The 16,325-nt window shown below is 38.4% G+C and overlaps 1 protein-coding gene and 1 non-coding gene across 2 annotated transcripts; both read right to left on the bottom strand.

Moving 5' to 3' along the window:
- Positions 1 to 1,780: 1,780 nt before the first annotated feature.
- Positions 1,781 to 1,944, bottom strand: LOC132981034 (U1 spliceosomal RNA). Its single transcript, XR_009674268.1, has one exon. It is a non-coding gene; the product is annotated as a U1 spliceosomal RNA (small nuclear RNA).
- A 2,625-nt stretch (positions 1,945 to 4,569) lies between these two features.
- Positions 4,570 to 15,195, bottom strand: LOC132980841 (pannexin-1-like). Its single transcript, XM_061047189.1, has 8 exons — positions 15,002 to 15,195; positions 12,354 to 12,571; positions 11,975 to 12,090; positions 10,410 to 10,597; positions 9,474 to 9,752; positions 8,848 to 9,070; positions 8,302 to 8,566; positions 4,570 to 6,842 (listed from the first exon to the last, which is right to left on the bottom strand). The coding sequence occupies exons 2-8, from the start codon at positions 12,532 to 12,534 to the stop codon at positions 6,745 to 6,747; spliced, it is 1,350 nt and encodes a 449-aa protein (XP_060903172.1). The 5' UTR covers positions 12,535 to 12,571; positions 15,002 to 15,195; the 3' UTR covers positions 4,570 to 6,744.
- Between the last annotated feature and the right edge of the window lie 1,130 nt (positions 15,196 to 16,325).

Consider the following 16,325-nt stretch of genomic DNA (forward strand, 5'->3'; position numbering starts at 1 on the left):
AGCAACATTTAGAAAAACACAGTGGAAAGAAAAAACGTCCTTTTAGAGGCAGAAATCAGCAAAACCAGACTCATCATTAAGGCCATCTGCTGAAACCGCGCTTGGCTTGAAAAATGAGGAAGAAGGACGGGGACAAACAGCCGACCGTTCCCACCAACGATCCAGAGGAACCTACGAGACAAGAGCTCAGGAACTCCCAGGAAAACATGTGGTTAGTAACTTTCATAATATAATTATATAGTGTCTTCAGGGGACTGACAATGTGGATTACCATGTTTGACTTGAGTTTTTCACATCAAAAGTTGTTGTAAAGCAACTGTTAAAAATAATGAATTCATAAAAAGGTATGTCTCTGTGAATCCATCAAAGTGCCAAGTGATCGGCCTGAGTTTGTTGTCACATTTCACTCTAGTTCAATCAGGAGAGACCAATAAAGGAATCAAAGATACATATTTATTTTACAGATGTTGTATACAAGTAGAGTCTTTGGTGCTAGGGTGATCGTAGGGTCTTTCGCTCTGAGCGGCAACAAAAATCCATCTAACCTTTCACAATGCCCTGGATGAACTGGAGGAAGAAGAAAGCCATATTTAATAAAAGGCAGCAGCGATGTGATAGGCTTACAATAAAGGAGATGAGCAGTGTTATTGGATAGACGTGCCCAGGTGAGGAGAACAGCTGATGATTACAGGAATAAAAGTGAGCATGCATGGAGGAAACATCAAGAGAAATGCAGCACCATGAGCAAAGTGTTCTGGAGGCAAGAATCTGTTTAAGACACACAGAATACACTTATTACACAAATCTCTGACAATGTCTCTCATTGAAAAAATCTGAAGAAGTTCTCTTAGCTGCGTCACTTTGAATAACTACTACACAGTTTGATGTTGGCTGTGCTGCCAAATAATGAAACTGTTTTAGGACAGTTTTGTGAATAAAGATTCAGCTAGAACAAATAAATTGCATTTAATCCAAAAGTGAGGAAGGACCCCTCAAAGTGTAACTTTGAAGAAGTAGTAAGAGATAGCTTTCTGTAGGCAAGTGCAACTTTTGAGCAGGACTGAAGAAATCAAAACACCTGAATGAAACCTAAGTGACTTTTGGAAAACATTTGATCGTTCCTTTTACAAATGATTTGGACGATGTTGTGACAGTTCTGAACATTTTAACAAAGGAACAAGGACTCAAAAAATGGTTTAATGAAATGTAAACAAAGCTCACTTTTCCAGGAGTCCAAACAAGCCAGAACAGTCAAACAAAACTCCTCCAATGTAAAAGCCAGGAAAAACACAATGGCGTTCAATAGTGTATAACATGAGGGACGTCTGGCATGAGTGCTTAGACACAAGGTGTGACAAACAAGACAGATGAAACTCAAAGAGAGTAATCAAATTGGAGGGAACCTAGACCTCATTGGCCACCGTTCCTCTAAATCAGTGATTCCCAAAGTGGGGGTCGCAAGATTCCCTCCAAAAACATGTAAAAATGGAAAATGGGATATTTCATCCATTCATTTGAAATGATACACAAAAAAATGTAGTTTCTTACAATAAATTACAAAAATAATATGATGGTGTTTGGGCTCTTATGTAGTGTTTGAATGCCAATGTTTTGAGAGGCCCAGTGCTTTATCCACCTCCAGGGACAACAGGGGTCCACAACCTCTATCACCATAATATTGGGGTCCTGGGCTGAAACGAGAGTCTGAGAACACATGCTCTGAATGACAAAGAAGAACTATGGATGTGGTGATATTAGAGTTTTCATTTAACATTTGAATCAGGGGAGAGCGCGAACGCAGTCCCCCACTACCAGAAATTATGCAGTCGAGATTCCCACATTTGGGGAATTCGCATAGGTCAGCCCAACCGAAGTGCAATGGTCAGGCCTCGCCATGGGTGAACCACCTTCTTGATCATGGTATCTCCCCTGCCAGGTAAGTATGAGTTGTACACGTTCGAGCTGGAGGAGTCATTCCGCGCGAAACCATTTTCTGTGACGGTTTTGAACCGAATGTGAAAATACATAATACTCGGAGATGTGAAGAGGGTGAATCCACATTAAAGACCGTTAACTCCGCATTTTAAAAAAAAGTGCGGCGTAAACAAAAACGGAACCTTTTAATATTTTCCCGTGATGCCCTGCGAACCATATCCATACATTAAAATGAGATCCAGTACGGAAGCACCACTGTTTACATACTCTGGGAAGAACAAGCCGCTAGTCAACATAACGATAACTCGATTTGAACTATACACAACAAAACAATATCTGAATCCTCTTATCAAGTATGATAAGTAAATACGTAAATGGGAAAACCATCCTTGACGACTACATTTTCCACTTCCGCATTGACCGAAGCTCCTCACTCTGACCACGCATGCGCTGTGACGATCAGGCAGAAAGTGGAAACAAGGGAGTCTTCACAACAACAAAAGGAAAGATATTCAACAACATTTTCCGTCAAAATTATTATTTTAAGTTATGTTTGACATATTTAACGTACAGTACTTGAATTAGGCTTAATATATACATATATATTATTGTCACTGACCGGCGAGTCTCCAACAACAATGTTCATACTTATTCACAGAGCTGTAGCGCCCTCTGGTGGATAATTAAGATAACAGCAGCTAGGCTTCAACTTGCACTTTAATCGCCAATTAAATTAAAATATAATAAACATAAAGTGTTAAAACTATTTAGTCTAGTTCGTCCATACATTTCAAATAACTTAATTTCAAGGTTTTTTTTTTATTTTTTAAACAGACTTTACAGGTCAGCCACTGTAAGGAGAATGAGAATTACTTTTTAACTAAGTTTGTTAGCCTATAAAACGCAACTGGTTCAGACAAAAGTAAACACACGGTAAGTGTGTTGTGGATTTGTCCAAAACCTCTAAAAGGCTGACTTGTTAACCGAATTCGCATAATTTATGTCTACCTGTGTGTTAAACGCCTCGCCAAAAAGTAGGCCTACCTGTAAATTGAAAAGGGCGGTGACACTTACCCACACCATACCAGTGCAAAACTTGAGAAAAAATGTCATTTTAATCAGCAGAAATGTCCTGCACGACAAAGCAGGTATGCATTTTGAAATAAACGTACCTCAAGAAGCCGTAGTGTCGAAGAAAACATCTTCACACGCAGAAAAAAGCACATGTCCGTCCTGCAGACTCCACTTAATTGGAAGGGGGTCGTGTGCAAGTCAAGCGCAACAATCCCTCCAATCAGGATCGTTCAGGACTGTGATGCAACTGTTTAGTGACTCGGAGGCAAATTACATCGTCACTCACTATACTGTTTCCTATCATGTCAATATAATTATTAGCCTAAACAATAACTGCCCCAATTTAAGATTAATCAAAAATGATTCATAGATTAATATGGTAAGGCTTTGATGTTCAACCATAAAGATTCATAAACAGAAACCTCTTACTTTCAGCAACATTTAGTAAAAACAATGCATTAATCTAATATGTTCCTCTGTGTTCCTCTTTCAACTACAATCAAGCCCAATGGCTTAGTTTTGCAGCCTTATTGCCGCTCATCCCCCAACATTGCTCAGGTCCTCCATAAAGATTACCAAAGTTTTTCCCTGGTTCGATGAGTTACAAACTTTTTAGGTCTTCCCAATGGTCTGATGCCAAACAAAGCTGCAAAGAAATACTCTCAGGTAGCCGGTGTAGCTAATTGGTTAGAGGTTCCAGCCCTGAACACATCAGTCCCTTGGCCCCTTTGGTGTATTTCATCCCCACTCTCTCTTCCTATATTTCTGACACATCCACCATGCTATTTTATGAAGGTGAGATAAAAAAAATATACTCTTCAAAACATACCCTTATAAGCCTTAAAAAGTGGACACATGGTCAGATATAACCCGGATATATTAGTGATAAATACAATTCAGACTGGGCTTAAGTGTGAAGTCTGAAACCAGTTTACAGTAACTGTATTTTCCTGTGCTTCACCTTAACACCTCTTAAGGACTTAACACGTCAGTCCTTGCAAAGGCAATCCAAGCAACTTCCTCAACAAGTAAACCTGAAGAACGAACAAATCCAACCCACCTTGCTCCCTTGACAATCTGGTTGTGCATTTAGTTTCTTTCCCTGCCTGCTGCAGGATTCTTTAACCATTTATGCCTCAATCTACACTGAAGGAGGGAAGAGGGAAGAGGGAAACTGAAAAATGAGTAACCTATTTTTAAGATTTGATGCAATCCAAATAAATTATCTGATCAGATTACTTCTGGACTGCCAAGGCGGTGAGTACTCCTGAACTTCACCAAATAAAATCACATCTCCTTCCTCTCTCTCCTGCATGAAGTCCACCCTCACAGTAAAACTATAAACCTTCACCACACATAAATTCATCAGACATCTTCTCACTTCACTTTATTTTTCGCAAACAATCATTCAAGTGTAATGATCAACAAGTACCTTCATATCTCAGAGATGAACATCAGTAGTTTCCAACATCTAGACTGAACAGGAGTTTTCTCACATCACAAAAAGACAACAAGCTTCAGTTTCTGAACACTGCACATGAACAAACCAAACCGTGTTAACATTTAGCCCTCACATGATAAAACATTTACACACCAATCTGTAATAAAACAATCTGACCACAGAAGGTTCACGAGTTTGTTCAAACGCTCACCTCAGTGCAGCATGCAGAAACAATACACAAGAAGTCTGATGATGACCCGTGATTGATGTTTTTAACCCTGAGACTTCCTCAAAAAACATAATTCCAGGTCTAGACATCCAAAAATCTCATAAAAAAGTGGATATAATCTTTAGAAAAACAAGACAGCAAACTGGATATTACCTGAGGTTTAAACTGCCATTTGTCCTTTGATTATAAACAATTGACACATTTGAGAACTAATCAATTTTTTGAACACTAAGCAACAAACATTTTGCACCATTTTCATCAATTTCAATTGTCCTGACTGTCAATCAAAAACTGATCAATTGAAAGATTTCAACATTTGCCAAACAGTTGGCTGCAGCTTGATATGTAAACAACAGTAAACACGTTCACACAGCACAGAACGATCCCAGTCCACAGAAATAAAACACATCAAGAGTTTCAGGGCAATCCCAAACAATTCAGAGAATCATGTAATCTAGAAAATCTCACCACAGATTACAAAAACTGAGAACCCTCCAGTTGAGCGGGGCCGAAAACCTGCGCCCGTGTTATGACAGCGCTGACCACAGGTTGTTCTTTTAGCTGCCATGACTCATCGCTTCGTTCACTTTGTATAAAAAACATCAGTTTAAAAGAAGAACAAAGAACACGTTCCTCATTGCTTGGTATTCCCCTTTACAAAATTGAAATGTTACAGACAATCTAAAAAACAACACACATTCTCCCACCATGACGAGTGCAAATAAATACATCCCCTCTGCTTTCAAGCAGGACATGACTTTTAAATTTGATAAATCAACTGTGAAAGGTTAAATAGTCATATTGTGTCAGTTTAAGACCCTTTTAGAGTTAAGGGGCGGGACCATAACTGTATATTAGAAGTGAACAATACCACTGACATGTCACTCTTTGGTATGTAGATTCTGTTTTGAAGCCTGACGTCTTTCTTTTTGACCTTTACCTTCCTCTCTTTTTTATAATAATTGACCTTATTTGGATGACAGGGATGATTTGAATTGTCCAGCTCTGCCCTGATTGACAGGTCGCCGTGGTAAAAGCATACCCTGCTCTATAAGCTATTCTGCTCCCAATGGAACCATCATTCACAAATACACATTGTGCTGTATTAAATGAGATTTTGAACAACAGTGAAACCATAAACTCATTATCCAAATATTCTATGTTTCCAGCTCTTTCATACTTCAAATTAATCAAGTGAGAGCGGGATCTTTTTCTCATCAATCAGACTCAAATCTCTGAAGTCTTTTATATTTTTTGCAACCAGTGGAGTTGCTTCCTGCTGGCCATAAGAAAGAAATGCAGGTTTAAGGCATTTCTAATTTTACACTTTTTAAACCCATCAGCTGCTGTGTATCCACTTCTTCTATACAGTCCATGGGTGCAAAAAAAGGAGAAACGTACCCTACATATCCTCCTGCTTTAGGCAGCAAACAGCCTTTCATACTGCACAAAAATCTACTGCATACTCACTGATCTGTTTTTACTGTAAATAGTGACAGAACATATATCAGGCATGTGATTGAAATGTGATGTAACAAGAAAAAAAAACATTTTCACCCTGTATTCATATTAAATACATGGGATCTGATTCAAAAGCACAAACACATTACTGAAGTCTTAAAACGAGCATGTGTGGATTACATCCTGACACTCTGAAGTTTCTTTTCTTAGATATTAAACAAAAGCCAAACAGGCCTGCTATACACCGTCATTTATAGGGCGGGACATCTTCTGCATTTTAGTACCATAGTGTTTTAACTGTAGATAAATAATGTATACTCCTGATCGGGTCAGCATATTTAATAGTTACAACAATCTGTACCAAAATGCTGACATTGTCTAGAGTCTCATCTTAAATCACTCTCTACCTTTTTGTATTTAAAGCTTTACAAGACAATAAAAAAAACCTGCGTTCATGACACCCAGAACATCACATGAAACATAGATGACACCCCTGATGGTCCTCTCGCTTCGTACTAGAAGTTCACGAGTTGTTGATGCACCATGGTGGTGAATTCATGTCACGGAAGAAACCCCCTTTGAGTACGTGAGCGTCGCTGAGCCCTCATCCGATCACATCAGCTGGTCGTTGGCGGAGAGTCCCACCCTCTCTGTTTTCGCTGCCCGTTGCGTCGTTGTTTCCCGGCAGTAAGGGAGTGAGCTCTGAAAAGATACAAAGCACCATTACTAGAGGGGTTTGAGTTTTAGAGTTCATAAACATGTGTGTGTTTTTTAAATGGGAAACTCAATTTTAAAAAATGCAGTGAGGAAAATTCATGAACTGAAAATGAATAAAAAACAAACTTAAGGAAGAATCAAAATATCTTAGTTCAGCAATGTTGCATCATTGACTATCAATATTTAACTCATAGTCCAGGAATCAAAAGGTTAAAACATTTAAGCCTTTAGATAAATGTTCTCCTACAATGCTCATTTATGTTTATGTAACTAGCCGCATAATCCTGACACATTAATACCTGCCCCTTAAAAAAAACTTCATCTGTGCAGCTTTAGGGAAATATGTTGCTGGATCAAAAAGTTAGCTCAGCTTAGCATTAAAAAACAGCTAGCCTGGCATCATCCATGAGTGAGAAAGAACATCTCTGATCGCGACAGAACAGAAACCTGAAACATTTTCAACACTTAATTTTACTTATATGATGTTGGCTCAACATTCCTGTTGTGTTACGGGAGACGTCATGAAAGTTCAGGAAACAGGTTTGATTGGGGAGAGATAATTTCCATCATCACCTTCAGGGTTGGCCTCGCCCTCTTCCTCCGCTCGCCCTGTTTTTTTTTTTTTTATGTTGCAGGTAGATTCTGACAGGACACGGCCTACACCCTGTACTGCACCTCTTTTAAATTACACAAGATAAATGTAAGTGTGCATAATATACACAAAGTAATACTCTGCCTGCATTTGAATGTTTTATGTGCTTTGGTTGTTTCTGGGTGGGGAGCTGGTCTGTTTTCCCCCGCCAATGACAACGCACAGGTGAGTTTAGGAGTGGATATAATTCAGCGATTGGAGGTGAATCAAACTGTTAAATATAACCGACGCAGAACTTAATATTTACAGTCTATGACGCAGACGTAGCAGCAAATAAGAGAATATATAATCATAGTGCGGAGAAACACCACAGATTTCTACCGTGGACTGGAGTTGTTCTACTATCTGTTGGACAGCCAAACCCAAGAGGTTAGCATGTGCTAGCAGCATGCTAAATTATCGGCTTTTCTATGACCACAAATCCAATAGGCTTAGGTAGTGTAGTGTTTGTAGTGTTTCAGTGTAGCTACAGGCAGTAAATGTACACACTAAAGTCCTGCATTAGGCGTGCAAGTTTTGTGTCGCTTGGCCCGGGAGGAGAGGCCAGTTTGAATGTTGTGTTTACAAAATGTAAGGAACATTTCTACTGACTCCACCTTTAAAGTACAAAATCAAAAAGTGAATTTAACTTCATTGTATGACCTGTCTCGATCTCTGAGTAACCTGAATGAGTTATAGATTTTAGTAATTGAATAATAGAAACATGTAAAAGATATTATTCAATATAAGATCATGAAGTTGGAGCTATGCTAAACAATAGTGGTCTATTTCTTTCTGCCTCTCTGTACTCACCTCTCATCTCAGTTTCCACCGTGCTGTTATCCGATGTTGACCTCTGATGGTTGTGGCTGTTGTGAGCTTCTTCAGCGTCGGAGGCTTTGGTGCTCCTGGCAGTGCCAGGGGTGTTAGTTTTTACTTGATCTGGTCTCCCTGCAGGGACAGTCGCTTTGGTCCCGTCCACAGCGTCCATCTTCACAAGACACAGAGTCTGCAGGAGACCCATGGCGTCAAAGTTTTCCGAGGTGCAGCTACCTCTTCTCTTTAACAATTCCAACACCTGACGTCAGGAAAACACAGAAAGTTAGAGACAGAACAAAAGAAAGAGGCACAAATAATCCTTTATGACCGTAGACTGGGAAGCACTGCTGCGACCTGTTGTGCACCATGATGTCATTACACTATTATGATATTATAGAGTTAATACAAGAATGCAACACATTGCTCAGACTCTCTTCTTGGAAGGGAACAAACCTTACACACTCAAAAATTGGTGGACAATAAATGCATCGCACCGAAGGGTTAAGAGAATCCACCTGCCATTAATACTAGTTAACACACCTTGATGTATTTGTAGGACTTCAGTTCGCTGATGTTCTCCTCCAGGAACAGCAGATACAGAGAGAGATCGTCCCATTGGCCAGCGGGACTGGGCAGGACACCAATGGTGGGCAGTGATTGGTAGGCTTCCAGGAAACGAGCGTACCCATGGCAGAAGAGGGGACGGAGGCTGGCGTAGAACACCACAGGTATCAGTGCAATGAACAGGACCAAGTTGACAAGGCTGGAAAACAAAGTTAAACACACACAGTGTAGAATGAGTTGTTGAGACAAAGCCTTTGATCAGATGATAAAAATCAACACTCCAGGTTAATAATTCAAATAAAAAACCAACAACATTTAAAGTAACTAAAGCCGAGCGTACACTGTATGATTGTAAAAGTTATCTCCATCATTATCTCTAGATTATGGTGCTCAGTAACAAACAAGAGAAGTTCGGAATCAACTCGAAGTGGGAAACAAAATAAGAGATTTGTGATTTAACAACAACTGGAAAAATCTCTGTTGTGTGTTCCTTTAAAAGTAACTGTTGCAGGAATAACTCTGGGACCTTCATGTTGTTGTACTGACCCTATTTCCCCATAAAACATGCACCTCAGTATTTCTCTGTTAAATGAGACGTGTACCTCAGCAAAGAGAAGACTCCCACGGCGATGAGCTTACACTGCACCTTTTCCGGGACGGTGGGGTCGTCGACGAGCAGGCCGACGCGCAGCGTGCAGGAAAAGTCGTCGGTGACGGAGGCCAGTCGGAGGTAGTAGCCGAGGTAGACGCAGGCACACAGCAGGGTGACGAGAGTCAGACCGCGACACAGAAGGTAGTGGAGCAACAGCGTCCGAGAGCATCGCTTGGTCATCAGAAACTTCTCCACCAGCGGGTAATTGAAACAGCCCTCTGTAGGGTCACTGGCCAAAGAGTGAGGAAGAACAGTAAGAAATGAAAATCATCTTGTTCTCTACCCCTCCAAGGTGAAAGCTTCCTGTGTTCTTTTGTAAATAATTTCAATTTAATTAATGTCATGTTACTTGAATATGAAAAATTCTTTGGAAGAGCTAAATTGTTAAATAAACAGCGAGCATCGTACCCACCTCTTTCTGCAAAGAAAGTGCTCCAATGTTTGAAAGTTTGAGGGAGGAGTCTTGCATTTATTCTGCTATTATGTGTAATTACAAATGTGTGAAGAATGCTTTTCCTAAATAAAAATAAAAATCAATCTTTTTACAGTTTCATATGTGAAATGTATCGGTGACTCTTGTCCCATGTTTCAACCTTTCAGTAAAGTTAGTTCCTGCAGCCAGCTTACAATCAGACTGTTTTGAAAACATGACCTCCACGGCTGAGGTAATAACAGAAAACTCTCTCTGTGCTTCTCTCATCTATAAAGTCCAATAAGATAAACACATCTATATGAAATAATCCTGTCCTCATTTATTCCAAGAAAGAACATTTTGAAAATAAGTGAAAAAAATATGCAGGATGTTTGAGAGCTGTGAGTGTGCACGTCTTTTATAAATCGGGTCCAGAAGTCGTTTGGAGGTGCTCGTTGCTGATCATTTTAGTACCTGTCTGAAGTGAGCAGTCCTGAGGCGGTCAAGCGTTTGGCCAGAGTGACGGCGCGGTTGTAACACCGGTCCAGCTCCTCCATGATGAAGCTGAGGTCGGACTGCAGGAGCGGTGCCGCGGAAAATCTCCAGAATAACGCCGGGGTGTACATCATCACCGCCACCAGCAGCAGAATGTAGGGGAAGAACTGGGAAACAAAATGATAAATGTTAATTAACAAATCCTGTTACTGGCAAGAACACGTTCTCTCTCACACAAACACACAGGGGAGGATACACTTGAATTAAATAAAAACCACGGCTCAAGAAGAACCCTGAAAGATAACAAACAGCTGTCTCGGGTTTATTGAATTTCCAAACAATGAAACTGTTTCAAAGACAAAAAGCACAACATAACGAAATGGACAGAGATGAACCATTACACTGAGCAAACAGACAAAAGAAGAACAAAATAAAGAGAAAGAACACAGAGCGTGTCCAGTGTTTAAACTCTTAATTGAGCTTTAATCAACCTGAGAGCTACCAGCGCTCGTATTCAGTCCTGAAGGTTTCTCATTTTTTCCAAATGTATGAGATTCATCTCATCAGTTTGTCTCAGTTAGGTTTTAAATTACTCATATTATGGCAAATATTTTTCATTTGTGTGTTTTAAAATAAAAAAACAGCAGAAAATTTGTCTCTGTCTCCCCCTGTCTCATAAAGGTCTCTCCTTGGCTTTAAAGAGACATGATTTGGGAAGGAAACTGGCACCACTACAATCCTATAATTCCTATAATTCCTGAGTCATAAAGACGTAATCTCATAAGAGTATCAAATGTCACTGTGCCCATTCTTATCAATCTACCAACACAGTGGACCACCTTTGTTTTCTGATTAAAGTTAGAAGATTAAGTAAGGAATAAAGCCTTCTCTGCCTCCCTTCATGACCTTCCATGTAATTGTAATAGTGATCGAATTATTTGAAAGCTGGAGAGCAGATCAAGGTGTAAATTATCTTTCATTTCATAACGTGTCACAGCACAACAGTTTCACTGTATGTGCTGTTAGCGGTTGCAACAGTTAAAATTCTTCTGAGATGGATTAACTTTTGTAAAGAGGCGCACCCTTTATGATTGCACTCTTTGCTTAGCTGAGGCATCTCACTAAGAAGATTCTTAACCACAGCCAAACATCGATAAACAGGAGCTCTGCGTGCACAGCAGAAACTATTTTAATTAAATACACCAAAAAGAAAAGGTGTAAAGAATGTGCAGTCAATACTTTACTTTCACTTTCACTTGATATCTTTATAATTACTGTTTGCCTTTACATGATGATGATGAGCTTATAAAACAGAGTCTGCTCCAGGAGTGGGGAATTATTTAACACACCTTAATGTTCTGGTATAAGGTGTTATGATGTATTTTAAAAATATATTGTATCTGTTTCGTATCATCAAGTTAATATCTAATTACTAATTTGAACCGTTTAGTAGGTGCTGTGTGTGTGTGTGTGTGTGTGTGTGTGTGTGTGTGTGTGTGTGTGTGTGTGTGTGTGTGTGTGTGTGTGTGTGTGTGTGTGTGTACCTTGTGCAGCCACAAAGGTAGCGTGTGTGTGTGTACGGCCGCCCAGCAGTATGAGTCCACATAAGCCGCCTGCCTCCAGGAGAAGTTAGAAGGTGCAAAACAGCTGATCTGAGTACCTGAGAGAAACACAAACAGCAGACAAACTAAACATTTGGTCATGTGAACGTCTTTAACAGATGTCCCACCTTCATGAGAGGAATCGACTACGAGCCAGAGGAGCCGCATGTGAGAATGCAAAAGTCTGAATCAGTCCATTCAGACATTAAATCTACTTTAACCTGCAAGCCCCCGTGTGAAAAGTCTGTTTCTTGAGTTAATATGTGAAAACATTACAATGTTCTTGGCTTTAGTCCTGGCTCCATATTGCGCCACCACTCACCGACTGAAACTTCTTGAGCGAACGCCAGAGAGATGAGGAGGAGGGGCAGGCCCACTGCCACACATGTCACCATCTTGTCCACAGCCAGCTCCGTTCGCACACTGCGGTATCGAGCCTGGTTCGGATCTTTCAGCAGAAAATCACTGAATACGTACTCTGTAGCCACGTGGGCGATGGCCATCTTACTGTTGTTTGTTACCTGCAGAACATAAATACACCTGCGGACACAAACAGACAAAACCCTTCTTTTTAGTGCTTTAGATCAATTAAGTGTCTATGATACTGAAGGAGAAAGGACAATGTCTGCAGGTCTCTCTGACTTTGTGGCAGGCAAATTTTAATTATAGATTTCAAATAAGGAGTCACTAGTTTCTCTCCAAAGAGACTGCTGTAGTCCTAAGATGAGAAGTCTGGTGGCTTCACGCCTTTCAATAAGATACTGATGATATTTAGGATGTTGATGCTGATAAGAATCCTCATGAGAAACTGCTGATGTCGTTTAAATCTAATAAAGTGCTTTACCTCAGTGCACTTCCTGTCAGCAGCTGCGTTCGATCACACTAAAGATGTTTTTTTTTTTTTTTTGCACTTACTGATGTTGTCTCCTCCTCTCTAGATCCCTACTTGTGTTGGTCTTACTCCTTGATGTATGTTGTTTAGGACAAACGCATCTGCTAAATGAACTGAAGAACTTCATGCACATTGTTCATTTCTAATAAAAAACCAGTAGATTGTGTAAAACCAAAACTGCAGATACTCAGAAAATTGAGAGCTGGACAACTTCTGACCAGTAAAGCTGCAATAATTGGTAAAACAATCAATGTGAATATTTGTTTTATCTTATGAGTTATTTTTCAAGCTAAACTGTCAAAAGAAATGCTGGGTTTGAGCTTCTTAACTGTGGGATATAAAAGCTTCTCTTTGACCGTCATTATAGTTAATAAAGGTTATTTTGCATTCAGCCTGATTGTTGGACAAAATGGCTATTTAAAGACGTAACTCAGAAATGTAATACGCATTTATTTCACAGTATTTTGACACTCATGAACTGAATTTCTCTTAATTAAGACAATCTGCAGATCTGTCAATGGCCAAATAAATGTTTAGTTACCTGCAAGTTACTGATGTGAATATTTATTTTACTAAAAGTCATCATAACTTAATTCACAGCTTTTTTCTTGCATCCTATTCCACTTAAACCTGAAGATAGATAGATAGATGATAGATAGATAGATGATAGATAGATAGATAGATAGATGATAGATGATAGATAGATAGATGATAGATAGATAGGTAGATAAATAGATGATAGATAGATAGGTAGATAGATAGATAAATAGATAGATAGATGATAGATAGATAGGTAGATAGATAGATGATAGATAGATGATAGATAGATAGGTAGATAGATAGATAAATAGATGATAGATAGATAGGTAGATAGATAGATAAATAGATAGATAGATGATAGATAGATAGATAGGTAGATAGATAGATAAATAGATAGATAGATGATAGATGATAGATAGGTAGATAGATAGATAGATGATAGATAGATAGGTAGATAGATAGATAAATAGATAGATAGATAGATAGATAGGTAGGTAGATAGATAGATAAATAGATAGATAGATAGATAGATGATAGATATATAGATAGATGATAGATAAATAGATAGATAGATAGATAGATGATAGATATATAGATAGATGATAGATAAATAGATAGATAGAGAGATAGATACTTTATTGATCCCGAGGGAAAGTCAAAGCATCCAGTATCATGTTACAAAGACGTATGTGACATGAAAAATTTGTTACAAATTAAACCACAAAACCGAGCCCCCCCCCCCCCCCCCCATACATATATATTAACCCGAAAAAAAGATTTAAAGAATACCTCTAGATGAATCAAACTTAAACTGTGCAATTAAAAATAGACTTATACAAGAAATGTACATAACCCGTGCAGGGATAAAAATATATGTGCAATTTAAACAAGAATCTAAAAACAGTTGAGGGAAAAATCTGTAATTATACCTGAATATAAAAAATAAAAAATAAAAAAGTGTTGACCTTCTGAAGTTGTGAAATGCAACCACCAAAGAGTGCTTAAATCATGGCAATCAGCTCAACATTAATGTTATTAGTAGTACACATAAACTGGTTATTATCAACTCTTCCCTGATAGAGGGTTAGTGTTGTTGTTGTTGTTGTTGTTGTGCTTTTTCCATAGCAACCCTCTGTGGTTTATCAGTAACAGAGGATTTCACAGCCATCACCACTTTGTTGCAGCTGTGGCTGGTCTGTATGTAAGAATTTCTCGTGGTTAAAAATAGTAGAAGATGTAACTTTACTCTGTTTATGAAGCCAAGGCTGAAAACAACCCGTGACTGTGTTTCCCACAACATCATCATCACACTGACTCCTTTGTTCAACTAAAGATTGTTTTTTTTATTTATTTTTTGCAATGTTTAGAGGCAGATTTTAGTTGATAATATTTTATATCTGGTTATATTTTAGTGAATTAATCAGCTTGTTAAAAAGCTGCATTCTCACTTAACGAGCCATAAGATGTGAAAATGAATTAAAAAATCAGCGTAAGCTCGTTCTGAATACTGTAAAGCGGGAATATGAACCTGAACGTACCTCTCAGTCTGCTCCTGTAGTGAGTTATTTATATGTTAAAGTGTCATGTCAGCAGTAGCATAGCTTCGTGCAGCAGCAATAGTGACTTTAAGTTGTTTTCCAGATATTTGGCTGAGAAAGAAGCCGACGAGACACTCAACAGATGCAACAACAAACACACTAAACTTTCGAGTCGACTTCCTGTGAGGGAAAAAAAACTCCTTCCGCCCTCTTTAGAAACAGATGCCTTCAGGAGCTGATCGATAGCTCGGATTTAACAGTGTCTACTGTTGGATTCACATGCAGCTCGTGTTGGCACATTCTGATGTCGACTTCACATTACTGATGGGCAACAAGGGCTTTTAAAAAAATGAAAAATAACTACTTTAGTTTAAGACTCAAACTACACAGCCACAAAAGATCCATGGGAAGGCAAATGATATGGATATAATGGAGTTACGGCTGCAAAAATATGGTAATAATAACTGCAGCCTTTTGCTTTAATTGCAACACATGATGAAAAGTTTAAATGTGAATCTAAAATAAATTGTTTGTGTGACTCTCATTATGTTACTGTATGATTTCTCATCGGTTTGGTCGTCACTCTGGTGACATTGTCAAATCTACAAGAATATGAAAATAAATACCTGTAACAATTGAATTGATGTATTTTTGTATAAATTCAACACTTATAGACTTAGACTTCCTTTATTGTCATTCAAACTTGTACTTTACAGTGCAGATAAGAACGAAATTTCGTTGCATTTCGTTTATGGGGATTTTACACTATAATAGCTTTTAAGATTCAAAGGATGGTTCTTTTATTTGCAATGTTATAAACTCTATATGGATTACTGTTTTATTAGGTTTTTGTTCAGCCAAAATGGTGATGTGAAAATGCAGAACACTCGAGACCTTATTTTGAAGGTGTTTATTTTGGGATTGACACATGATTTTTTTAATTTACTCTTAGAATTAGGGCCAGGCATGAGAATTTAAAAAATATGGGAGGAAGATTTGTTTTCATTATGCACTTTGAATAAAACGTTTCAATGTTTAAAATAAAATTGAAATTTCTCAAACTTATATTTCGACTTAATTTCAATTAAATTCTCCATATTTACACTTTTTCTCAACATTTTGATTTTATTTTCGAGATTGTATGTCAACTTTATTCTTGACATTACACTACTATTCTCAACATTTCCACTTAATTCAGGACATTTGGATTATTTTTCTAATTATTTCAACATTTTTCTCGTCATTTGGAATTTTTTTCTCGACATTACCACTTATTTTCTCATAATTATTCTCGACATTTTGGCTGTTTTTCCTCAAAATTCTG

This window comes from Labrus mixtus, chromosome 9 (assembly GCF_963584025.1).
Source record: "Labrus mixtus chromosome 9, fLabMix1.1, whole genome shotgun sequence".
NCBI classification, from domain to species: Eukaryota; Metazoa; Chordata; class Actinopteri; order Labriformes; family Labridae; genus Labrus; species Labrus mixtus.

What these genes read in the sequence shown, in the direction of transcription:
- LOC132980841 (XM_061047189.1), bottom strand. Translation starts at nt 12,534, where the DNA reads ATGGCCATCGCCCACGTGGCTACAGAGTACGTATTCAGTGATTTTCTG. An exon ending in TACCTTTGTGGCTGCACAAG is followed by an intron (nt 10,598 to 11,974) that starts GTACACACACAC and finishes TTTGTTTCCCAG; the next exon opens with TTCTTCCCCTACATTCTGCT. An exon ending in GGACTGCTCACTTCAGACAG is followed by an intron (nt 9,753 to 10,409) that starts GTACTAAAATGA and finishes CTCTTTGGCCAG; the next exon opens with TGACCCTACAGAGGGCTGTT.